Source organism: Carassius auratus, chromosome 43, assembly GCF_003368295.1.
Source record: "Carassius auratus strain Wakin chromosome 43, ASM336829v1, whole genome shotgun sequence".
NCBI lineage: Eukaryota > Metazoa > Chordata > Actinopteri > Cypriniformes > Cyprinidae > Carassius > Carassius auratus.
Window position 1 is genome coordinate 6,938,125 of NC_039285.1, and position 26,448 is coordinate 6,964,572.

The 26,448-nt window shown below is 36.4% G+C and overlaps 3 protein-coding genes across 4 annotated transcripts in view; all 3 read right to left on the bottom strand.

Moving 5' to 3' along the window:
- Nucleotides 1–106: 106 nt before the first annotated feature.
- On the bottom strand, nucleotides 107–4,721 carry LOC113061579 (fanconi-associated nuclease 1-like). The gene is made up of 9 exons (XM_026230799.1): nucleotides 4,570–4,721; nucleotides 2,994–4,252; nucleotides 2,487–2,627; nucleotides 2,183–2,381; nucleotides 1,464–1,697; nucleotides 962–1,093; nucleotides 776–884; nucleotides 527–646; nucleotides 107–409 (listed from the first exon to the last, which is right to left on the bottom strand). The coding sequence occupies exons 2-9, from the start codon at nucleotides 4,168–4,170 to the stop codon at nucleotides 125–127; spliced, it is 2,397 nt and encodes a 798-aa protein (XP_026086584.1). The 5' UTR covers nucleotides 4,171–4,252; nucleotides 4,570–4,721; the 3' UTR covers nucleotides 107–124.
- Nucleotides 4,722–5,051: 330 nt separating this feature from the next.
- LOC113061580 (serine/threonine-protein kinase H1 homolog) lies at nucleotides 5,052–15,307 on the bottom strand. Of its 2 annotated transcripts, none has more exons than XM_026230800.1 (3): nucleotides 15,016–15,307; nucleotides 12,227–13,371; nucleotides 5,052–7,759 (listed from the first exon to the last, which is right to left on the bottom strand). In XM_026230800.1, the coding sequence occupies exons 2-3, from the start codon at nucleotides 13,175–13,177 to the stop codon at nucleotides 7,442–7,444; spliced, it is 1,269 nt and encodes a 422-aa protein (XP_026086585.1). In that variant the 5' UTR covers nucleotides 13,178–13,371; nucleotides 15,016–15,307; the 3' UTR covers nucleotides 5,052–7,441. The 2 variants fall into 2 exon arrangements, with proteins under 2 accessions (XP_026086585.1, XP_026086586.1); XM_026230801.1 differs by having other exon boundaries at nucleotides 14,996–15,307.
- An 8,677-nt stretch (nucleotides 15,308–23,984) lies between these two features.
- Nucleotides 23,985–26,448, bottom strand: part of LOC113061581 (neuritin-like protein) — a 38,759-nt gene continuing 36,295 nt past the window's right edge. Inside the window, exon 3 of the mRNA XM_026230803.1 lies at nucleotides 23,985–25,959. Coding sequence (XP_026086588.1) covers nucleotides 25,680–25,959 — 280 coding nt within the window. The 3' untranslated portion in view covers nucleotides 23,985–25,679. The remainder of the gene's footprint in view (nucleotides 25,960–26,448) is intronic.

The following is a 26,448-nucleotide window of genomic DNA, read 5'->3' on the forward strand; positions in this document are numbered from 1 at the left end:
ATTATAAATGACAAAAAACAAATGTCAATAGCACATAACTATTAAAACTCAAATTAAAATGAAAAAAGAAAGAAAAATAAATAAATACAAATTCAACAGTATGTGTTCAATACTAAAATAATCTTTAAAAAAAAAATTTATCCACATTTTCCAATACATTAACTTCAGTATTTAGTGACCACAAAATAATATGCATAGAGTAAAACTGTACTTCAATTGTCCCCATGTGGAACTGAACACTCACATGAGTGACATCCTGTACATGCACAGTGGGCAGATCTTGGAGCAGCAGATGGTACTTCTTCAAGCTAGCAGATTCTTTCATTCGGGATGCACGCTGGTGAAGTGATAATTTGTGGCCTGTTCGGACCACAGGATCATTCAGTCCATCCCGGATAGCACAGATGGCCTTGATCCAAAAGATGTCAAAATCAAACAATCCTCCGGACAAATGCTTGTGTAACCGACACAAAAGTAACATTAAAACAGAATGTCTGTTTTTATTTACAATCAAATGAGGAGGTACCTGCTCATGTCGTTTTAGGTGTTGCTGGAGATTGAGAGCCAGTCTGTCCCACCAGCGTCCCCTACTGTTTACACAATACACTTGCTGGGACAGAAGAATCCTCAGCTCCTCCACAGACTCCTACATAGAAGAAATGAAAAGATAAATAATTCAATGAACTCATGTAAAATCTATATACATGACTGTAAGGTGTTTGCAATGGCATCATTGATTCCATGTTTCTGTTCCACGGTTTGTGTATTCACCCACCTCATAGCGGCGAAGTCTTTGTAAAATCTCGACTCCTCGAGACAGTATCCGAGTGTAGGTCCAGCCCACAGTGAAACACCGCAGAAAAACAGGCAGTTGTTCTTGATGACTGCACACATACTGACACTCAATCCATCTCACGAAAGCAAATAAATTAAATGAAAGATTTTTTTTTTTTAATCAAACCTTAGGTCAGAGGAGTCTTTAATCTCCTGCCAGGTGTCCTTTGCTGTAGTATAGAGGACATAGGCGTCCTCCCAGCTGCCTGTCTGCATTGCAGCAATCACTTCCTGCAGCGTACGCATCGCCGTTTCATACCTGTACAGAATCAGTAAAAGAGACAAATGTACCTAGAACATAATAACAAATATTGCCATCTTCAAATTAGTGTTTGGGGACAAATCTCACAAAACTGGTCAACAAAAATAAATGAAAGAATAATAATAACAACAACAAATATATATATATATATATATATATATATACATACATACATACATACATACACACACACACACACACACACACATATATATATATATATATATATATATATATATATATATACATACATACATTTTTTTTTTGTGTGTGAAATGTGACCTGAGCATTTTTTTGGATGTTTTAAATGACTATACACCTTTTGTCACCTGAGCATCGTATGATTATAAAATAAATATAAACTGACCTGATGAGGTCATCCCTGTCCTCAAACAGTCTGGCTGAGCGATGTACTGTATACTCTGGGAAAGCTAGACGGCCAGAATTGACAAGCAGAATGGTGTAGAGCTGCCCCTGACCTCCAGCGGCCATCTCCTCCTCCTCCAAAGTGTCTGTGAGTGAGAACAGGAGCAGGACACGGGAGAACACGGCACGTGATCTACGGCACAGACGCACACAGGAACCTGCAGCCTGCTTGGCCCTGAAAAAGACAAGCATGGGTGTAGAATTCACTTACATTACTCATCACATGACTTTTTGAAAATATCTCCCAAGCCTGAATTTATTTGATCAAAAATGAAATTTAAAAAAACTTTTACATTTTAATATATTTAAAAAATGTAATTCATTCCTCTCATGGCAAAGATGAATGTTCAACAGCCATTTCTCTATTCTTAAGTGTCACAGGATCCTTCAGAATTAGAAATCACTCAGATATGCCGTTTTGGTGTTGAGGAAACATACATATATTCAATATTTAAAAAAAGTTGCTGCTTAATAATTTTGTTGATCAGTTTTTTTTCTCAGACATTTAAATAGTACTGTATATGTCAAAGTTCCCTATTTCAAATTTTCATCTATGACTTGCACTTGTTCCTCTAGAACAAGTGCACATTTCTGGCAAACATCACTCTACTGAAGTATATACTGTAGATCCTGATAGGGCATACATCTTACACATCTCACCTCTTGAGAATGACTGCAGCCGTGTTGTTTTGACTGACAAAGAGTGATCGCTGTTTCCCCAGCTGGAGTAGCCCCTCTACCAACTGCTGCTTCTGAGTCCCATTCCCTCCGCGGCCGAGATGAAAGGTTTTGGCCAGGTTCCTGAGCTCCGGTGCAGGCAGCAGATCCAAAACTTCTTGGACGTCATGAAGCTCAGATTCTGTCACAGGGAAGAAGTCATGAGCTGTAGGGAAGTACGTTTCTTGATACTTAACTACAGCTTTCTAAACTGTTGACATTCTGGTTGACAAATCACATAACTAACCTGTTTGTAAGAAGCCACATGTGACCAGCTCCTGAATGACAGTCCTGAGGTCCGAGCTGATCTCGGTGTATTCCAGCTTACTGACCTGAAGCCACTTCAGCTTTCTTTGAAATAGACGGACATAAAGCATCTGACCAGGCACTACAGGAAAGGGAGAGACAGGTCTGAAATACTACAAACATAAACTACTGTTCAAAAGTTTGCCGTCTGTAAGATTTCTTAATGTTTTTGAAAACAACTATATCCTATCTTAATATATTTTTTACATATAATTAATTCCTGTAATGGCAAAACTGACATTTCAGTAGCCATTACTGTGTCACATGGCTATACTGATTTGGTGCTGAAGTAACATTATTATCAGTGATGAAAACAGTTGTGCTGCTTTATAGTTTCTGGAAACCATGATACATAGAACATCCATTAATGAATGAAATGACAAATAGACATCCTTTGTAACATGACTCAAAAGTCATCATCAAAGTGACTTTAAAGTAGCTCGTCTACCTGAGAGCTGCTGAAAAGTGTGAATAGTTGAGAAGTCATCTTCATTGAAGAGCATCCTATCATCCTCGTTCTCCAACACCGCCTCAAGGACCGTCCGAAAGTTCTGCAAGTAATACGGCTGCCTGGTGTGCTGATGCTCCGATCCCTCGCTGGGTTTCTCTACGGCTAGGGCTTCACTCTCATTGGCTGGTGTTGTGCAGGGCATCCTCTCAGTGTCCTTGGTTGAGGTCTTGCTTTTGATTTGACTCTCTGATAATGGAACAACATCAGCCGAAGCCTCAGTTTGAGATGACTTGACATTCGTTTCATGTCTGTTTTCAGCTTTATATCTACTTTTCTTATGCTTGACGGAGGTTTCTGTAGCGTTTGTATCCTTTTTAGGCAACTGCTCTGATTTCCGCTTTCGTGCCCTTGAGGCCGATGCCGATTTCACTGACTGAATGTCAGCGCTGCTGCTCGATTCTGCCATTACTGTCACAGATTTCTCAATGCTTTTCACTTGAGGTTGGTTTGAAGCCACTGGCTCTGTTGGGAACGTGTTATCTGTATCCATGCCACCGGATTTAGATTCAAAAATTAAACTCTCCATGCAATTTTCCTTCTGTGAGCTGCTCAGTTCTGCATCATGGCTCTCTTGTTTTCCAGAGACATGAGGATGATCCATCTCAGATTCTCCTGAAAGTCTAAGTGCTCTTCTAGACAGTTTAGAGGACAAACTACCAAGACCAACTGTTTTAACCGGGTCCGCTTGTAAATTTGTTTTAGATGAATCTTGCCTCGTAACACAGCTCTTTTTAAAATACAGACTCCTATCGGCATCTTTCTCTCCTGGGCTTTTCTCTTTCCCATCATTTCGAGTTACTGCACCTTTAGAGGGTGTGTTGGTTATTTTCTCACTGACAGCTGGTGCATCTTCAAGATCCTCACCAAGAAACTTCTGACACTGAGAGTCTATATGTTCATTAATCTTGTATCGAGGTACAAGTTTGCCACACAGAGGGCATGCCAGTTTACACGGTGGTGTATTCCGGAAAAATGAAGTTATGGATGCAAGCCCACCTCCATTGCTCGTTCTCTCTTTGATTGCACTGCACTTCTGGCTTTTTTTCTTTGCCACTGAGAGTCTCCTGGCACTGCCACTATTTGATGAGCTGCCTCTCCTCGTCTGAGATTCCATAACTGTTTATAGAAGTCGACTCATGGACCAACTAGAATGGAATGGAGTATTATTCTGAAGCAGGCTGCATTTGTTTCTGAACCTGAGGGAAAGTACATACAGTAAAGGACAAAATATTCAGGAGAGGGGGACGTTCAACAGACACTGGCTAAGTAAAGTAACGGTGCTTCATTATATCTTTAGTCATATTCATAAATGATTATTTACAACTGATCTGATTTGTCCTTTGTTTCAGACTCTGCAGGAATGATAATAGACCAAAGTCCCTTTGGCAAAATATTGCATTAGCCACGCCACCAACGAATTAAAATAAAAAACATAATAATACGAAACAAATCAATACTGTCGAATACATTAAAAAATACTTATATAAATAAAGCTTCTGATAACTGTACAGACCTTCCCGGCGCTGAAATTAAACGTGAAGCGGGTCACAGGGATTCATGGCGCCATGATATAAGTTTTTTTTTCTTTTTTCAAAATAAAAGTTCGGTCTTACTCCAGTTAAGTATTTAGTAATCGCTTTAACACAAAGCTGATTTTTCGTTGTATTTTCTCCAGTAAAAACGCTGCTGAATCGCAACTTAGTTTAAAAATAAACACAGTGGCTTCCAAATGTAATGTCTTATATTTGAGGATATACTGTAAAATAATTTATCTTAAAGGACTTTTTTTTCCCCAAGTAGTGTTGTAACTGTTCATCCCAAAATAAACATTTTGTCATTATTTAGCATTTACTCACCTTAATTTCTTTCAAAATCTCCATGACTTCTCTGGAAGATAAATGAAGCTGGGAAATGTCTCTTTTTATTTTCCCATACCATGAAAATCTGTTCCCAACCCACCATTTAAAAAATATTAATAATTTCACTATTTGGAAATAATTCTATAGTTTTGCTTTATTAAAATTGACCAGAAGGCACAAAACAAGCATTTTCAAGAGACAGTGTTGGATTGAATTCAACAATTGGACAACAGTTGCAGTTTTATTTCAACTGTAGCTACAAACACACATTCCTTACATGAACGGTGGTGATAACACTAAATCAAAAATAGTTTTGCACTTTTAAGAGTATTTTCCTTTCTAGTCTCATTTTGATGTGCTAGAAAATCAGATACATTTTAACAAGCACAAATAAAATAGCTTTTTTCTTGAGAGAGAAAAATATTTGGGGTATAAAGGCATATAAAAAAAAAAACAGTGGTCTTCCCAAAGTCTCTTTTGATTTCATGACAGATTTTAATGGATACTACTGAATTAAAATGAACCAGTAATGTATGACAGCCTTAATACTCTCATATGAACCCTCCAGCAACTTTTACTGATTTAAATCTCTAGTACTATACTTATACAAAAGAACCCAACATAGTAAGCCGGTTGAAAAACTGTTGAATATAACCAATAAATATAACCCAAATGAAGGAAAAATATTTTTCTAAAGTTTCCTAACAAGCTTAAAAGTAAGAGAATGTGGAAGAAACCAAAAATGAGAATATTTGTGCACTTAAATACTGTAATCAATGTGATGTTGCAATTTGTAAAACTAATTCAAGGAACTTGCTGTGAAACGAAACACACGCCAAATACACAAATTCCTTTTCTCCATAATTTTGATATAAGATTTTATAAAAAAGAATAGATTAAAACAGATTTAATAACATATTTTGAGAAGTCTTCATATCATCACAGTTTTACCAGTAATTATTTTCATGAAGAATCATGTTTGAGATCTGACCAAATGTTCCTTGTTAATACAGGCACACAAGAATTTCTCTGGCACATCTCTACTGGTTTCTGAAAGAGGGGGTGAGAGTGAAAAGGCTGCCAAAAGTCCTTCATGGTGGTTCAGTGCCTTGCTCAAGGCACAACAGCTGGTGACAGAGAAAGTAACCGATTCTGAATCAAGGCTTCCCGATACTTGCCACCCATACTGAGAGCAATCAATATCAGTTAGTACGATTAATTACTACAACACTTCCAAGAGTAGAAGTAAAGAATCACGGCAGGTTTGTTCACTGACCAAATCTAAAGACTTAAACCCAAGTCTTGGACTATTCTGAAATACAATTTTCTGTGTACTTTTTCAACAGGTTTTAACAACTGGGTCCAAATTAGTAGGGTTGCAAAAGGCTAGAAAAAAGTACAGTCTTTTCCCATTCAGGATACACAACAGATATTGGGCAACCTAGAGCTCTTTGATACTTCTGGACCAACCTAAAGGTATTGTTCATCCAAAAATGAGAATTCTGTCATTGTCTTATCACCCTCATTCGAAAGCCTGTTTCTGCTACAGAACTGTTACTTTTTTCTTGCATTTCTGACAAAAAAAAGTTGTAATTTGCAACTTTTATCTCACAGGGGATTTTTTTATTTTATCTTGTAATTATGAGTGTATAAAAAAAGACCAAATTGTAAGACAAAAAACTGCCCTCATGTCATTTCTAAACCAATATGACTTATTGATTCCTGCAGACCATGAATTTTGGTTTGTTTGTTTTGGCCTTACAATTAAAGTCAGTGAAGTTTACTGTTGTTTTTGGACCCCACTGACTTGGACTCATTGTATGGACAAAAACAGTTCTTCAAAATATCTTCTTTTCTTCTCATTTCGTGAATAAACGAAGACAGAATTTTCATATTTGTGTGTACTACCCCTTTAATGCTCATAAGTAAACACCCACAATATTAAGAGTTTACAATGTGTGTATCATTGCAAATGTGATATATACGTGGTTACTTCCAAAGCAATTACCAACTATTTGATTCTAACCCTTCCATCATTTTCAAAGTGATATTAAGGCACAATAAACCATCACATGTTGATGTGATTTGTTGCTAATAATGAATAAACAGCACGTTTCCCCCATTAGAAGAGCAGTCTTCCAGTGGGTACCATAACAAATAATTCACAGCAAAAATCAGGAAGGTGATTTCTTTCTTAGTCCTTCCAGCAACTTCTGTTAAATTTCTGTTCAACAGATACAATCAGGTAAAAGGCTGAATGAGATCATTTCCAAGGAAAATGCATCAACAATAAATAAATAAAACAATCACATAAAAGGTAATAAACAAGAGAGAAACAGCAGAAAAATAGAAAATGAATGAAAGTTTAGAAGGAGGTTTTCTGCTAATTGGCTCTGTGGTGATGGAGCAGGAAGTTGACATCTAAGTTGAGGCACAATGTTGCTCTGCTCCATTCCTGCATCTGTTCCGATGTTTTTCGTAAGGTACACAAAGTCTTGTTTCACAGTCTTGTTTGTCACTTCGCTCTCAACTGCTGCACTGCTGCTGGTAACGGCGATTAAGTTCCCGCAGCTCCTTCTCACGAACACGTCGTGCCTTGCTGGACTTCGTGGAGCGGCTGGAGCGAGTGGACTGTGCTGATTTGGTGCTGTGGCAGCGTGATGATGCTCTCTTCAGGAGGTTCTGGGAAATGGACCGCTGCAGGTTCTTCATGGAGGAGGAAGCAGCCATGCTGACAATCCAAGGATGTTTAAGTGCCTGGCCCGCAGTCAGACGCTCAGTGTGATCCACTGTGAGGACACGGTCAATGAAGTCCTTCGCAAGATTGGAAACACTTGGCCATGGCTGTCAGAAAAGAACAGAAGAACAGAAAATAGCTTCAAGTTATTCAGACATTGCCAAAAGATTCTATACAGTGACCAAAAGTTCAAAAGATGCAGCACTTCTGTATACTGTACATGACAACATATTACAAGCCCAACTATATATATAAACTATCATTAAAATGTTTTGGGTTAGTAAGATTTTTCAAATGTTTTAAATAAAAGAAAGCACACCAGGATGACCTTTTAAGCTCACCATGGCTGCATTTATTTAATCAGAAATACAGAAAAAAACAGTAATACTGTAATTTTTAACAATTTCTATTTGAATATATTTTAAAATGTCATTTATTCCTGTGATGGCAAAGCTAGATTTTCACTAGCCATTACTTCAGTCTTTAGTATCACATGATCATTCACCATTCTAACACTGATCTGGTGTAACCAACCTTTTATTTATGTTGTCTGGAAATACTCATATGTCAATAAGAAAGAAACAAACAAAGATCAGTCAGTTATAGCAATAGTCAGTATTGAGGAGCATAATTCCAGTTCGATGAAAGAGAAAGCAAAGCACACTTCCTGAACTGTATCACCTGTGCCAGGACTGGCTAGATCAACACGAAGGTTTCTGCTAATCGAAATGTACAAACTAGTTACTTTAAGTTAATTTTTCACTCTTCCGGCACATCTTTAGACTGACCGTGCATGTCCCGGTAAGTTATGACAACTGGTCAAGCACTAGCAGCTCTATAAGCAAGAGAGAAAACAAAACATCACTCTATTTTGTTGGTTAGCATGACTCCTCCAGGGCTTTTCCCTGCAAAGCCCACATTCGTCTTGTCTATGACTCACAACAACAGAGAGGCCCTGACGCACACTCTCTGCCAGGAACTCTGCGGCCTTACATCACACGCTCATGCAGGGGGTTACTGCGGGCTAAGACGTGATGGCAGGACTGGACTGGACAGGGCTGGATATTGTCCAGCTAACACAAACACACACAAACACTCCCCAAATTACATGCACACGCAATCACACAAAAACATGCATGCAAATACACACAAAACACGATACACAGAGGCAAGCAAATAAACACATTCAGAAACCCAAGGTCAAAGACAAAACGGTTGGCAAAGGTTTCAAGTGTTTGAAAAGCACTTTGTGATGAATAGAAACAGAACACACTAACAGACAGACAGACAGTGGCAGGACTTTCATAGCCTGTTGTTTTTTTTGCCTTCGAGATGATGCTTTGTTGGGAATATTATTTTATTATTATTTAGGAATGCAGTTCTGAATGAACTGGGTAAAAGTCTCATAACCTCAAGTTGCGGTACTGTAGCAGTTGACTCTGAAGAAATTGTTCTTCTTCTAGAGAGGATTTGATTGGGCAAAAGCTTGAGTAGCGCAGAATGAATCAGTATTTTCTTTTCTTTTTTTTACCAGAAAGAAAGAGAAAAATATGTGCTAATTTTATCAAAAGCATATAGACGGCCTTAAAATTAATAGGTATGGACTACATGCCAAAAAGCTTTTGCTCACCAGACACAGACACATTAATATATGTCATGCAGTGCCAAGATCTTAACGCAAAGAAAGATTTGAATGCCACCTGCTTCCATGGCAATTTTTATAACAAGTTGAAATACTATAAAAGAACATTTTAAAAATCTATATGTTTTATAAAGTTTGCTTTAAGCTTAATGTTCTTCTTTTTTGTTTTTCTAATTCCAGTGATACAGTTTTGCCATCATTGTTCTACACTTTCTATCTGTAAGAAATCAATAATATTATGCTTTGAAGTAACACTATTAAAAAAAAAACTAAAAAGTCACCCATTGAGGGTCGGACTCATTAAACTACTGAACTGTACACTGTACAGCTGTGATACATAAACATATATACATATATATCATTAACCAAAATAATAGAACCGTCAACAATGAATGTGTGGTTAAATTAAGGAATATTAAATGAAAACCTCAGGGGGCAAACATTTTAGGTCTAAGGGGTTTTGCTAATAAAAACGTTAAGTAATCCCTGTTCCTATGGAATAAGCAAAAAGAGAGTCTAGTAAAGATACTTAATAATAAACGATAATAAATCAGTCAATCTGTTCAAAGAAAAAAAATATTAATTGATAAAAGTGACATCAGTTTGATTATTATTTTATATTTTTACATTTTATCTGACAAAATCTATTTAAAATTTTGTTACTGAACAACAAATTGAGAAAAATATTGAAAAATATTGGGAATGTCTGCTCTCAATAAAACTGGCTGTCACTCAACGGACAAACAGGTAGTGCTGCCCCAAACTCAAACCATTTGTTGAGTCAATGTTGCTATGTCAGGCCGCTCAAAAAACAAAAAACTGCCACAGACCACAGCGCTTACACTTTTTCGGGGAAATCATTCTACAAATTGCTTTCTTATTTGTCTCTGCACAAATATAAGCAACCTGGCATAGCAGAAAATATTTTACACACGTCAACTTTAAACTTGGGCAGGAGAAAAAAAGTGTAACAATAATAACACACTTTAATGCACTTTTTAATGCATGCAGAGGACATTTAAAGACGAATACTGCACATTAACATCAACATAACATACAAAGTAACTGTATTTCCAAAGAGCTTGTTCATTTGCAAAACCAGTCAGCCAAAAACAAATGAATCATTATGTACAGAACAATGCTAATGAGCCCAACAACATAGCATGATACAAATACCGATGGGTTTAATAAAACCAAGTAACATCAAGCATATGCTTTATTGCGCTTCTAAATCTAATCGAAAACATCTGCATTTCCAATCTCCCAGCAACCCTTGTTTTGTACATACATGATCCACATTGCTCATATAAATCTCATATATATAGTTCACACATACAGTTCTTATATAACTAGTGCAAGAACAGACATTACTAAGGTAACACTTTACAGCGAGGTCCCATTAGTTAATGCATTACCACACAATTACATTTTTAATGTTAGCTAACTGTTCAATTGTTAGTTCATGTGAACTCAGGTCCATTAAATAATATTAACAAATACAACAATTTTTTTAATGAATTATTTAATATTAAAATTAACATGTAAAATATATTATTCGTACTTTTCATTATTAGTTGATGTTGAAATGTGGTTAACTTTATGTGAACAAACATAACCTTATCATAAAGCAGCGGTTCTCAATTCCAGTCCTGGCGACCCACCGCTCCGCAAAGAATATTTGTATAAATGTGCAAACAAGTGTTACCTTATAAGATCTGTAACTTTACCTGTTTTTAAAGCTTTAACTGTATGAGACGTGAAGGCTTTTAGTTGTGTTGTGTGAGACACAAGCATAATAAAGTTGAAATAATACACGTGTTACCATTTAATGAGACTGATCTCGAATCTATAAGTACATTATTATCTATATGAAGCTTGCCAGTTTAGATTACAAACATTATTAAAGATTCTGCATGCATATTTTCTTCATGCAGCATGTAGAATGTGTGCAACAGATGCGTATCATCAAAATGGTAGTGGACTAAAAACCTACTTTGCTCACACAGGGTATAATAACTCCAACACCCCCCCTTGATTAGATTATTTTCCCTTCTTGTTACACATGTTGTGTTCCCGGTCCCCTACAAAAAATTCATTTCTCAATATCCTATATCAGTGGTTCTCAATTCCAGTCTTCTCGTACCACTCCTCTGTATATTTTGTATGTCTCTCTTGTTTTAAAACACCTGATTCAGATCATCAGCTCATTTGAAGAGAGCTCCATGAGTGAACTGTGTTCTGATTGACATGGTCCTTACACGGTGATAACTGCTCTACTCCCTGCACACATTCTTCAGCATATTCATTCACAGATTTGCACTAGTGCCTGCAGCTCCTTCCCACACAGACGAAACTTACTGGAGAAGTGTGAAATAATATACCTCTGTAAATAAATACAATTTAAATTCAATCTCACACACTTTAATGCCCTTTGAAAGGACCATATAGACTCCCTTCAAACTGGAATCATGGTCGAATACCCTGTGAAGACCACATCGAAAGGCACTAACGTTCAAATGTCTGAAGTGATAAGAGATACACCAAAAATGTGCAGAGCAGTGGTAAGCAAGGACTGGAATTGAGAACCACTGTGCTATACTATTACCAAAGAATAGATTGAATCTTTTTATAAACTTGTTTTTTTTTAAATAAGCCCAGGTTTTGTATTTATTTTGGAAGTCATTGATCATAGGCCTCACAGATCTGAGCGCTTCAGTTTTGGAGTGAACACTGCCAAAATGATCCACAAAAAAAAAAAACAATTTCCCCCACTCAAAAATGTAGTTGCAATAAGCTCAGATCAATGAAGCCTACAACCAATAAGTTCCTAAACCTGTGCCGATTCAAAGAAAACAAGTTGATATAAAGAGCAATTCACATGCATTATTTTAAAGGCCGGCACACAGGGTTAAAATGGTCAGCCTGTTCTTACCTCCCCAGAGAAGCTGTATTTCCCTTTGAGGATCTGTCGGTACAGGCGCATGCGATTGTCATCCTCAAAAGGCATGGTGCCACTGAGCAGTATGTAGGAGATGACTCCCAGTGCCCACATGTCTACTGCATTAGTGTACGGCTTTCGCACGAGTATCTCAGGAGCGATGTACTCAGGTGTTCCACAGGTAGTCTTCATCAGGCATTCGTCTCCTTTCTTCCGTGTGCTGGCCAAGCCAAAGTCTGTGATCATAATCTTGGAATCAGCACCAGGATGGTAATAAAGTAAGTTTTCAGGCTTTAGGTCCCTGTGTGTGATGCCCAACGTATGGAGGTACTTCACCCCATCGAGAACCATCTGCAGCACTCGCGTGGCGTCCCTTTCTGTGAAAGAGCCGCGGGCGATGATGCGATCGAACAGTTCTCCGCCGGTGGCCAGCTCCATCACCATGTAGACCCGCTCCGCCGTCTCAAACACCTCCATCAGTTGAATGATGTTGGTGTGGCGCACCCGTCGCAGCACGCAAAGTTCAGATTCACATACCTCTCTGCCCTCACGGTAGCGAGTCTCGATCATCTTGATGGCGTATGGCTGCCGTGTGCTTCTGTGTTCCACTCGTACCACCCGACTGAAACTGCCCCGGCCTATCAAAGCTTTGATATCATACTTAGCAGTCACTCGAGGGTCAAATTTGGCCCTGTATTTGGCTACCTTTTTCCGGTGTGGGTCAGCAGGCTCCGTCTGACTGTTAGCTGGAGGAGGGGACTGGCTCACCTTCGCAGCAGCCTGGCTTTGACCCTGAGGGGATGGCGAGCCTGTTTTCGCCCCGCCGCCATCACTTTTAATGAAGTTTTTATAGACATCAGTCTGATGTGGCTCTACTTTTTTGACTAAGTCAAGTTGGACATCAGCGGGTGGCTCTGGGAGGACTTTGCTCGTCCTGCACCCCATCACATCAAAATCCTTCCTTCCTGGTGCCAGCAGCACATCCTCAGCTCCCAGGCAACATCCAATCGGTGCACGGTGCAGTGCCACACCAGAAAATGCCACAAAGGGACACGTCCAGTCCCACAACCAGTTACCTCTCCAAACCACAATCCAGAATGGCCTGAAATCCAGTCAAAGTCAATCACAAGAGAGTAAATCTGAAAAAAATAAATAAATAGTATTAATTTCTTAATACTTAATTCTGTAAGAAATCTACTTGGAATAGACTACAATGCATATAACGCATATATATAAAAGGATAGTCATTATTGAAATTTACAAACCCTTAAATTGTTCTAGTATGAGTTTCTCTCTTTTCCTGAACACAAAAGAAGATGTTTTGAAGAATGTGGGTAACCAAACAGTTTCTGGTCCCCATTTATCTTACATAGTATTTTTTCCCCACAGTATGGAAGTCAATGGGGACCAGTAACTCTTTGGTTACCCACGGTCCTCAAAATATCTTTGTGTTTAGCAGAAGAAAGAAAATCATACAGGTTTGTAATAACTGAGGGTGAGTAAATAATGACAAAATGTATATTTTGGGTGAACTATCCCTTTAAATATATAATAATGTATTTTGTGAGCTGTTCCATGTCAGCTCATGTTTGATATCAAGTGTGAACAGAAACAGTTCATGCTGATATTGGAGAATAAAAAGTTTCTGTTGATAACATTATTGTTTTTTGAAATCATATACTGTAAATTATATAATATAACACAAATCTGTCCTGGTATTAAATAGGAGTAGTGTATAGAAAAATAAATGTAACTGATTAATTGTTAATAAATAGGCTAGCTTGAATAGAAAGTGAATATCACGTGTACACTCCGACAATAGATAAATAGAAAGATAAGACAATATTATAACAACTATTATTTATGTGTATAATAAAAACAAATATTGCTGTTAATAAATGCAAAGCAACAGTGATTAAACATAAATTAAATATTATTTAATAACTACTATTATTGCATATGTGCGGACGGCTGGATAGATAGATAGATAGATAGATAGATAGATAGATAGATAGATAGATAGATAGATAGATAGATAGATAGATAGATAGATAGATGTCCAACTAATGGTGTACACAATGTAGCCTACAGATATAAAGGATATTTGTTGGCATAAGCGGCATACATTTTTTTAGTTAACCGTATATGTAATCGTTATATTGCGTTTAATCGCGTTAGATATCGCTGAAGGCCTGAAAGGGTGATATTGGAGATGTTATGATATGTGATTTACGGCGCTGTGTAATAACTGTATCTGAGAAAAGAGAGGGTGGTAATAAACTGAATAACTGTAACACCACAAATCACATTAGCAGTATCATAACATATCAGTTGAGCACTTTATATTGTTAAACAGTTAAACTATTGACCGATCCTAACTGAACTTTACCACAAAAACATTCCACTGCCCCCCACAAAGACTCAAACTGAGACACTTGTTCACTTCTTCGTCGCTCGAAACAAACTTCAAAAACTCTTCTTCAACTCCGTTATCCGCTACAGGCCTCAACGTAGCGAGTCATGTTACAAAATTGTTATTAAATCGTGAAAATACATGAAAGTGGACGATATAGCGGACATACCCCCCAACAGGACCAAAAAAAAAAAACCGTCCAGCACAATTCAATTGTTTTCTCGAGGCCTGGATCAAAAAACCCGAATTTAATCGCCAGGGTTTCCGTGATTTTGCAGATTTAACAACAAAGGTATCCATTTAAAACCAAAACCGTTATCTTTTAAAGTCCAAACAGAGTTAAGAATGACCTTAAGAGGGGTTTTCTTACAGGCGGTGGTGGGAGGAAGAAGGCGAGATTCCCAGCGCCTGCCTCTTCACTCCACTTTCAGCTCTTCTCTTCATTTCACCGTGTTTCTAAAACTGTAATCCGGTTAGAAAGATAGTATCTCCTTAGTTTTTGCTAACATGAATACATTGAGTCCAAGAATGATGGTTGTTAACGTGTTTGTATCGCTTGAGGGACGAAGCGATATGAGAAGAAAAGTATGAAACTGAGACCGCCTGCTTGGAAACGGTGTTTTCGGACTGGGACCACCTTTTTTCCTGACTCAGTAACTTAGACCTTTCTTTCTCCCCCTTCTCCCATTTTTTTTTTTTTTTTTTTTTTTTTTTTTTTTTTGGGGTGGGTGGGGTGGGGGTCCTTTCTTTGACCCCTGCAACAAATATTGCGAAGTCAGAATCATAAATATGGTCGAGAAACAAATTACGGATAATGTCAAGCTTTAATTCTTTAGGATTAACCTCAGTGTTTTATGTGTCTCCATCATGTATTGTAGCTACAAATAATTGATTTGTAAAAATTGTAAGATATGTAAAGGGCATGCTGTTCTGATTTCAAATAGCCTAAGTCTTTCACACTTACAATGAATAAGGCATAACTGACGTCTTTGTCATAAATACAGGTTAGAATAAAAGCTAAAAAAGTAAGATCTGTAATTTTGATTACATTTCTGGACCAAAATAAATAAATAAATAAATAAATAAAAAGGTAACGTTATACTTTGCAAAGGTATCTCAAAGTTGATTATGATTATGATTATTTTTTCCCCCAAAAAGAATGTAGAATTTACTTTTAATAGACACTTTCCATTTATTAATCATTTAACATTTATTTTAAATGATTATTAATTCATAATATATTTTATATGCAGCTGGGTATGGATAGTTACTTTTTTAGCCTATAAATAGTTAAAAATAGCATGTTTTACAAAGTGTCATTATTCCTGCAATATATGCTGTAGGCTAAATATGTAATGATAAAATTCAGTATCATTTTGCGTCATTTGTTAGTTAGGGTGTCATTTTAAACAAACAAATTATTGCATAATTTTACCAAAGACAGAATGATTTAACCTTTTCCTTTCCAATACATTTTTCGTTATCGGTACTGTTCTGATCGAGGGGACTTTTATTTTGTACAAATCTTTTTCTATGAACATTTGGCATGTAACGTAGCTTGCTTCATATTTTTTCGCACGTTCGCAGTGTTAAAAGATGAAAACGTACATATGACTGCCAAATTTCTTTAATTATTTTAAAACAGCCACTCCAATAGATGAAATGTATTGATGAATACTTCTCATTTGGTTTTTACGATGTAGATAATGTACTAATGTAATGTGGGGCACAAAATAGGGCATGAAAAAAGAGTTCAGATTACTTATTGTCAACAGCAGGAGGCCAAACCGTTTTTTTTTTTACATCAGCTGTTTTATTTCTTATACATTTTTAAAAGAATATTTTATGATAGATAACAGTTCTAGAGTCAAACTACTAATTAATAGACATGTCGAGGTGTTACATACTCAACACAAATCACAAATGATCTGATTTATCCACTGGATGGAGCTGTTCTTTAGTAAATGACAGACTCCAAATAACATTTTGTTACTGCGTTTTGGTGGTGTATACTGTACACAGGTGTGCTGTTTTTTCACTGTAGGAATAAATTAAGAGTAGAAAGACTTCATTAAGTAGTCTACAAAACACCTACACACAACTGCTGAGCATTTATACTACCATAGAAATAAAGATTTGGTGTAATAGTGATGTTTAAAAATATCATGAGTATTTATATGAAACTTACCACTGAGACCAACCATCATATTTGTGAAATGACCCAAAGGTGAACTGTTGTTTTTGGACTTTGTGATATCACTGCCCCAAAAAATCAATCACTGCACAATAGCTCCATAGAGTCAGTTGATGATATGATGCGTTATAACTTCTGATGCACAACAGAAAATGTCAGTGGATTTGTGTCCCTGCAGTGGTAAAAGGCTGGATGAGAGTCATCCATTACATCCAAAAGGGCACCAACTATCCAAATAAAAGAATCAGACAGGCACAGTGAGAATGTGTTGACATACAGTGTGATTGTAGCTGGGACAAAAGCAGAATGATCAAGAATCAGGTAGAAAAATGATAAATGTCTTGCAGATCTGTGACTGGAAACCATATGATGACATTGCTTGGATATTTGAATAGCTAAAGTGGTTGTTTCTCAAAGTTTTCACTGATTGTCACACAACACAACGGAGGATTTGAAAAGAGCCTACTGTGGTAAATTATAAAAATAGACTACACCCCAATATCACACAATCAAGAGTGTTATGCTTCTGAAAGCAGGCTGTGATTTGTCAGCTCCATGCAGCAGGTAAAAGGAAGAAAATTTCATGGTCTACGAAAAAAGAATATCAAGTGACTTACATTTTAGAAACATGAAAATAGTTCCAAACATAAAAGCAAAACTCACCATTGTACACGTTTCCAAGCAACTCACTACAGTTTCGTTGAACGAAATAATAAATTCGTTGAATTAATGATTCAATCATTAATTTCTTAAGACAAGGGATGCATCTGAATTTGCATTAGTCTCTGTTAGTAGGCTAAAACAGTATGTAAATAGAGCAATATTTCTAAATTTACAGTATTCATAAAAAGAAGGCAAAAAGTACCAGGATGTCCTACTAAATTAACGATTCAGTGATTCGTTTGTCACTATACTGGTGTAACAATGTAACCTGCAGAAAGAGTCACTGAAAAACTCCACCACTAGCTGCTTTTGGACCGTTATCTCTTGACCAATAAGATTTGGGGATTGTTTTATAACATGCTGTATTTGACAGATAAAATTATAAGCGACAATATAATGGTATACAATATAATGGAACGTATTTCACGTGATAGCTCATGCAATGTGGCAATAAATGATGGATAAAGGCTGTGTTGCGCTGCTTCCAAGTAAACAGTGACTGACGTCTTCAATGTTAAATTGACTTTGTCACATTATAATCTATGTTTGTTTGTTATTTTCATAACAATATACAAAGCAAATCAACAATATCAGCATGATTGATTGCCTGGCCTTCAAGGCTGTCTCTCTCCATCCTTCTCTCACTCTTAACTCATTCTCATTCTCTAGTTCCTTTTCTCAGTTTCTCTCTCTCTCCTCATCTCACACCCCACTCACTGTCTGCCCAAAAAGGTCAATATCATCTGTTAAATCCAAATATGCTGACTGCTGTGCATTATTTATCAGTATGAAGATAGAAACAGCTCTATTAAAAGCAGCACTGACTCTTCCTCTTTCTCAATTATTCTCATGATAATCAGTCTTACCCTGTGGGGCTGTCAGGGCCAGAGCGTCAGAACAGGCAATATGGCACTACATTTGGCCATCTACTGAATGCAAAATCCAGTTTGAGTTTGTCCAAGAACATTGATCGTCCCTTGGATCTTTGATAGTGGACATCCTTGATTCTTTAATTCCCTTTGCTCATTACGCATGGAGATTAAAATGAACGTCCAAATATTTGGAGGATCGTGATTGAAGATCTTGACCAGACCATGATTTAGCTTTCTATTACAACCTGTTTGAAATCTTACACTTTAGCCCAGAGCAACCATGCACTGTATTTGCTACATAATCTGTTGTTAGAAAAATATACAATTTGGAACACATTTTCTTGCAGACGTGCTATTTTAGGTTCACATTCATATTTCTCAAGGTGCCCCCATAGATAAGAGAGTCAAACGGCTCGTGCCCTTGTTTTGCTTTCAGGACCTAATGGCATACAGTGCAGTGCAAGATTCAAAAACTATAAAGTAAATTATAATTTCAGAATTTGGTGCTGAAAACCATGTCACATTCAGTGACCTCTGAGTTTAGAGAACATTCTGTGTAGTCAGAATCATGCAGCTGTGGGCAACTGACAAGCTTGAAGATTGAAACTGTGGTTTACTCCTACAAGATTGTGTTTTATTGAAAATATGATGTCAAGGCCTTGACTAATAAATGTGAACATGACAGGACTCTTGCAGTCTTCATGATGTAAAAATTCTGACATAAAACGTGGAATGCATCTGACGCCTTTAATAACTCTATAATTTATATAGGAATGTAAAAGGAGTTTTATTTATTAATTGCAATGTCTGTCTTCATTATCCAGTCTCTAAATTCCAGAGATCTGAGTCAGTTTTTATTACAAGCGCAGAGAATCTTATTTGAGACATTCTTCTCATACCAACCACATACTATTTCCGGGCTTATTAAAGGTGAATGGATGCCTCAAAGGACAGGCTATTAAACATGAGGAATCTGACTATAACCGTTCAAAAGCTAACATCCAACATTCTGGGTCTATTTTTAGAATAGAATTATTTTCAGCTGAGCCTCTCATTTCTGTGGATTAATGTAGAGGAGAGCGGGGCTAGTTGTCACAACGGGAAATGACAATGGCTTTATTTTAGCAGCTAGGTTCAGGCACATAAATATGTTTTCTCTATTAGGATATTTTTGTTGTTGCTGTTGAATTCTGCCTTCTAAACTAAAATTTGAATGTAAAGAACATAACTATATCTATATATGTGTTGTCAAATTTTAATTAGATCGAATTGAATTAAAGTTAGTTACTTTTTACATGTTGTTTCATGAGTTTTTTTTTTGTGTTTAATAATTGCTGATATGTTGTTGTTTTTTCTGTTGTTTTGTTTTTTTGTCAACACTTTTCATTTTGTTTCTATAAAGAAATTAATATAAACTCACATTGGCTGAACATGGCATTTTCATTCCATACTATTTACTCTTTTTGTGTCTATTTCAACATTAAAGTTTTATGTTTCTGTAAAAAAAAACAAATATATATTTAGGATTGTTTTTACTCAGTGATAGCTTTTTGTGGATGTTAAAAAGGGGTGTCTAATGACAATATAGGAAAAAATACAAAGTATAGGAAAAAATATAAAGGTAAAAAAGTAGGTTAATACCAGTGGGATCAAATGTTTGCACAAAGCAGGTATTTATTTATCAATGTCATTGATAACTACCATGTGTAAAATGTAGTTGTAACTTCAATGTGTGGCGATTGTCTCAATGTTCTCCCCCTAACCAATAACCATTTAACCGACCCCTCCTGTAGTGCCAATAGATTATTCATTACTCTTTTCCTGAGCGCAAAGCAATTGCAAGCCCACCACTGCCTCCTGTGATTTCCACAGGGACTCTTTCAGGGACCATTCTTGTCTCAGCAGGGAATTCAAATATGGCAGCAGTGGAAAATGAATAACAGCTTTGTAAGAGCACAAACACACACACACACACACACACACACACACTTTGAGTAACCCCTGTCCTCCTGAAATGAGAGCTCTGCTGTATAATATGTTGAAGTGTTGCAGTTTATGAGACCCATGAAAGCAAAAACTATACAATTGATATGATACTGACACAATACAAAATTATTTTGGGACTCTTCTGTGATAATAAAACACATTTTAAATGATTAAAACAAACCTGTATGTTTAATAAGGTGGAAGAAAATACAAACTAAAAGAAGCAGACTTTCATCTGGCCAGGAGAATGTGCCTGTGGGAAAATACAGAGCCATGTGTGTAAGCAAGTATTGATTGTAGGATATAGTTGCACCCTGCAAGTCGATCACTGGAAAGAGAAACCAGTCTTTACTAGCAACTCATGAAATAATCCTTGAAGGATGATGCACAGATGGTGAAAAGATACATAAATGTAGGTCTGATAATGATGTAGCAAAAATAGAAAGTAAAAAAAATGATGCAACAGTTTGTATTGTAATTACAATTTAGATACTTTAAAAATACTTTTAAAATAAGTTACCAGTATAATTATAAGTAATTCTAAAGAAAGAACAGTTTGCTTTGCATATACCAGTTTAGATACTTTAAAATTAAGTCCATTTAATTTACTTCAATTACATTTTTTAGAAGTAATTATATACTGTAAAAATAAAAATAATATGTTTATTTTATATTTTAAGAATAATGTCTGTGTAATAAAGAAATCCTGATTATTTGCATCTGATTTCTGTGGAAATGTTCTGTAGAAACTGAACACAAACTGTGTTTAAATGTTTTTGCCAAATTTTTAATGTGCAGGTTTTCACATATTAGTATTTTTGCCGATTTATTAACAAGTTTCAATCTTATATCTATCCATTCACCCTCATGCCATATAAATTCCCTCTTTATCTATTTTTCATTGTGTCTACCTCAAGACATCAGATTGACCCTCTATCATAGACAGAGGGAAAAGAGAGAGAAAGAGGAACGAATTAAAATGAAGGAATATGTGAGAGAGAGAGGAGCTTATATACATTTTATCTCTAGCAATTCCAGAAAGTAAACTAGTTTCGGCCCCTTGGGCAGAGATTTAATAAGGGAGCATGTGCTAGTTTTGCTTGAAGCTGGAACGGGCAATATCAGGATTTCCTGAGTGATAAATTACCGTATGTCTTCCCGAGTTTAATGAGTGAACATGCAGAAGGATTTTAACAGCTATTATCTATCATGGTACATTTGTTGCTGGCTGAGGGAAAGTTGCTGATGTAACAATATATTGAGAAAGACTGAAAGAATTTATGATTTGACACAACACTGTAGACATAGATGTGCTGTGCTACCTTTGTATTCACAAAACAATCTGAGACCCCACGATTTAAAAGAACCGTCCATTTTACAGTACTGCATGTGACAACAGAGTCTATGCTTCATTTTTGACATAATATCTCCAGTTACTTTTTTTCTCAGCCAAAAGACAATAGTTCCAAACATAATAAGAAGTGTAGGATAACCATTGTTCTTCTGCGTGCCTGAGCAACACACAGCAGTTCCTGAGTGAATTAGTGTTATTGAATGAAATTCTTCCATATATGATTCAAAGATTTGTTCCTGAATCATACGATGCAATTTCAAGTAGCTTTTTTGACTCTCAAAATGACGGCATCCGTTAGCTTGCATTTCTGAATAACCAAGGACCATGGGTCTAGCTAAAAATCATTTTTAGTGTTCTAGTCAACTACTTCAATGGTCTGAGGGTGAGTAAAAAAAACAGCAAATTCTGCTCTAAACTTTGGCAATTATTAGACGTGGGACAAGGCAGGCCTGCTCTCAAGTGGTTTTAGGCCTGGTCACTTGTTTGTTTCTAGATAAACCATTGTTTTTGAACGAATCTGTTGAGTAAATGATTCAAATGGCTTATTCATAAAGACAGCAGCTTGCAATGATGCAATCTTCAGAAAGAGTTATTAGAAAAAAATCTAATTCAGGATGTGAAAACTGTTCCATAAACTGCCAATATCAGATATTAAATAAAAATAAAAAAGCAACGTAAAAATAAGGATGGAGTTCTTGGAGTCAGAGCATGATTTAAGTTAACTTTTTGCCTCTATTCCCTGCACTCTTTTTCAGAGGATTCATAAAATATCACCTGGCCCTCCCTAAAATGGTAATGTGTCAGATCAGAAAAGCTGCCAAGAGCGGTGGAGAGAGGAAGGAGAGGGGGTGAAGTGAAGGGCGGGATGTGATCAAACAACTCATCCTCCCCCGATCAATCAGGAAGGGTCTGATTAATGGAAGCAGTGTTATAGTTTGGCATGAGTCTTAGTCGTGTGTGTGTGTGTGTGTGTGTGTGTTAGTTTGTGTCTGTGAACTTTGTGCACGTCTGTACAGAGGGCAAGTGGCCCAGCAGATCAGATCTCTCACCTAAATCAAGCCCAAACTGTCTGCTTCACCATGAGTTGATTAATGATCAAGACATCAACACTGAGATGTGAACACTGTGGTTTCCAGTGACAACATCTTCCTGAAGGACAGATATAGTTGAATGCATTAAAAATTAATCATATTATTTTTGAGGTTCATTAGTTAGTTTTGCTTCTTTCGGGTGGAAATCAAGCTTAAAGGGTATAGTTTACCCAAAAATAAAAACTCTGTCATGATTTACTCACCCTCACACCTTGGTTCCATTGTATAGACAAAAAATACAAATAAGTCAATGGGTTGCCAACATTCTTCAAAATATCTTCTTTTATGTTCCACAGAAGAAACAACTGCATACAGGTTTGGAGGGTCCGTAAAACAATTGTCATTTTTGAATCAACTGTACTTTTAAGATGGATTTTCCAGCAGGGGACCTTTAAAACATCACGTCAATTTTATTAGAGAAACTCTCTTTAAATTTTTTTATGAATCAGAGTGTAACAGAATTGTCCTCTATGTTAACTATGCTGCCACAGACAGAATATTAACATGTATCTAAGGGAAGATGAAAAAAAGTAAGCGTCTTTGCAATTAAAACGCCCACGTAAACATAACAGATTATGAGCAATAAAACCATGGTGCTTCCCCATAACTCTTTTAACTGTTACTGGATTACCATATATCATCAGAGCACACAACATCGAGATGTATTCTAGCTGTAACACGAGCCAAAGTACTTTGCCAATAAAATCAACTACACTCATTTTCGAAACACATTTGTTCGTGTTTTCTGTACAAACATACATAATTCATGATTTTAAGAGAAATGTTACATAGTAATGCCCACAGAAATGGTTGTTCTCAAACCACCGTTGAGTGTTGATATATATGTTCTGAGCAGGATTCAGCTGTCTTGCTAACTGAAGGTGTGTCTGTGTTTACAGAGGCATCTGTGGCACATGGAATATTGATATCTGAAAGAGGTAGAGGAATAATAATAAAAAGAGCCATCCAAAGTGAGAACAAGAGATTTATACACATTCTGCTAGCTGTAAAAACAGTTAAGTTTTTATATGGCATTAAAGAAGGGGAAAATCCCAGTTACTTTCAACAAGTTTACCAGCCAGCACTTTTTATTTATGAAATAGCAATAGATTTATTTATATAATGTATGGAATATACTGGTATGTATAGCAACTAATTGTGCAGACATAAATCAAGAAGCATTGAAAATATTCTTTCAGACACCTTTAACAATGTGAGATCATTTTTAGAAGACCATTCATTGGTCTTCAATTTTATTCGATTTTTTTGTAGACATCAGGGGACAACTTCAAATGGGTGAGCAATTAGCAATATATATAATATCAAAATAAAAAGAGAAAACAACTGTTTGTCATTTGATTCAGGAAATGCAACTATCAAGCAAATTATTACTGCCTCCATATATTATTAAAGATTGTAAACAAAGGAGATATTAAAATGCTCTATGTAGAAAGGAGTGATGTACACTTGAAATTTGTACATATTAGCCCTTACTGTGTTATTTAGTCATATTTTCATTAGATTGTACTAGATCACTGACTTAATTTGGAAAATTGTGTTGATAGTGTGTTGATAGTCAGTCTACAACACAAAAGCACAAAAAAAAGAGAGAGAGAGACATAAGTGACAACTCTCACCTATTAATGTTTTTTTGTTTTTTCTAAGTAAATAAATGTTTTTTGCCCTCCTTAATAAGTTCACTGCATTGACAAACATGATTTATTGCCACTTAAGCCTAAAAATTAAACATAAATCACACTGACTGAGGAATCCCCTGAGCGGAGCGGAGCGGAGCCAAGCATCGAGTAGAAGTAATGAAAGCTGATCCGGGAAAAACACACAAAGTCATGTATCCATAGGAATACATTGTAAGCTCATTTTTATGATGTTAATCATACACAATTTGATCTTATTGATGTTAATGAGTTCACCTCCATTGATTTGCCTCATCTGTTCATTATGCACTAAATGATCACGTGTTTCATATAGCATTCGTATTTACATAAAGATCATCTTTACAGCATATCGGTCATTTTTACATTACTGTACCATCATGATTTTTTTAAGCTGATCCATCATTTCTTGTGTTATTACAAATACACATATCTGAAAAACTAAAAATGTAAATATGAGGTATGTATAATTTAAAACTATACAATATATACACAGTACTCTGACCAACATCAAATGAAGAGCAGTTCCAAACTGATTCAGACTAGAACAAAAACACCTTGGAGCAAAATGTTGTGCTGTTCGTTAAACTGAATCAACGAACCCGTGATTAATAAACTGGGTTTAAACCGTCAGCCAAAGGCATTCAGACTATAGAACGCAACGACGTCTGACAAGCCTGTTCCAAAGCCTGTAGGTGAGCCGTGTTGCTTAGATTTACTTTATTTGATGTAACCCTTAAACTTAATCCTCTCAGGATCCTAAAAAAGAAGAATGTTCACAGAGTGAAATAATAACATTTTTGAGGGCTCTTTACATTGCTTTGATACTCTATTGCATTCGCCCTTCATTTCAAATGTTTGGAATTGTTTTCCGCCATCTTTTATCCGTCCTCATCAGGCCTGGAGTCATTTGAGGTGCATTTTGGTCCTCCTATGAATGAAATTTGTGCCTTGATTGTGCTTAAAATGAAGTTTGCTATTTTTAGAAGATTTTAAATAAAAGCAAGCGTTTAGACCTGAAAACGTTTGATGAAAACAAGCATCCTTTGTGTGGAAATTGCATTCTGTTTGTTCTGAAAATATTTGATTTGAAGCATAAAACTTATCTTATTCTACTACATGAAAATGTCAGAACCAAACCAGTCGGTATCGTTGTCTATGTGCTGAATATTTGAACTCGGAGCTGAGTCTTGAGATGCGATCACATCCATGGAAACAGTAGTAGTACAGGCAAACAGAAGGTCAGAAAGGTCAGGCTTGTATGACTAGCACGTCCCTTTAACGACTCCTGATTGGTCTCATCGGGGCTTTGGGAATCCGAGGCAGCTGCTGATTGGCTACGACTGGAGCACATCTCATAAAGGTTTCCGGAAAACTGCATCTTTTTGGACTCTTGCCTCAGAGACTCCCACACCACAGCAGCTTCCTCGGGGCAGCCGGCCATGGCCACATTTGCACAGTCATGAAAATCATCCCAGGATCTGCAGCAGACACAAGCTAAAGGTTAAATCTCCTGGATTATTAATACCTAATCTACAAGCTAATGAGTGAGAATCTGATAAAAAAAAAAAATACATCTGAAACTTCTTTCATGTAGCCATAGTTTAAAATGAGGGATAAGGCACTACAGTATGGGGCTTTTTAATGTTATTAATTTACTTACGGTCAGGCTCTGATTTATTTTCTAATTCAAGATATTTGGATATTATATTTAGTAAGATGTTAGTTATAACAAGTATAAAGCACTATATGTTTTATATTTTAAAAACTTTGCAGCCAAAATAATGTTTTTGGTTAATCTACACTTTGAAATGACCGTACATCAAGATTATAAATATTCCTATTTATGTGAAATAAAAAGCATTTTTTCCTGCCATTTTTTCATATTTCTTTGACAATAGCATTCTGTAATAATAATAAAATTATAGTGGTCGAAATTTGCAACCTTTTTTTATTATTATTTTTTTTTT

Coding starts and splice junctions, on each gene's coding strand:
- LOC113061579 (XM_026230799.1), bottom strand. CDS start 4,170: ATGGAATCTCAGACGAGGAGAGGCAGCTCATCAAATAGTGGCAGTGCC. Junction 1,698..2,182: donor GCTGCAGTCATTCTCAAGAG/GTGAGATGTGTA, acceptor TGTCTTTTTCAG/GGCCAAGCAGGCTGCAGGTT. Junction 410..526: donor ACCTAAAACGACATGAGCAG/GTACCTCCTCAT, acceptor TTTTGGATCAAG/GCCATCTGTGCTATCCGGGA.
- LOC113061580 (XM_026230800.1), bottom strand. CDS start 13,177: ATGGGGTGCAGGACGAGCAAAGTCCTCCCAGAGCCACCCGCTGATGTC. Junction 7,760..12,226: donor AATACAGCTTCTCTGGGGAG/GTAAGAACAGGC, acceptor CTTTTCTGACAG/CCATGGCCAAGTGTTTCCAA.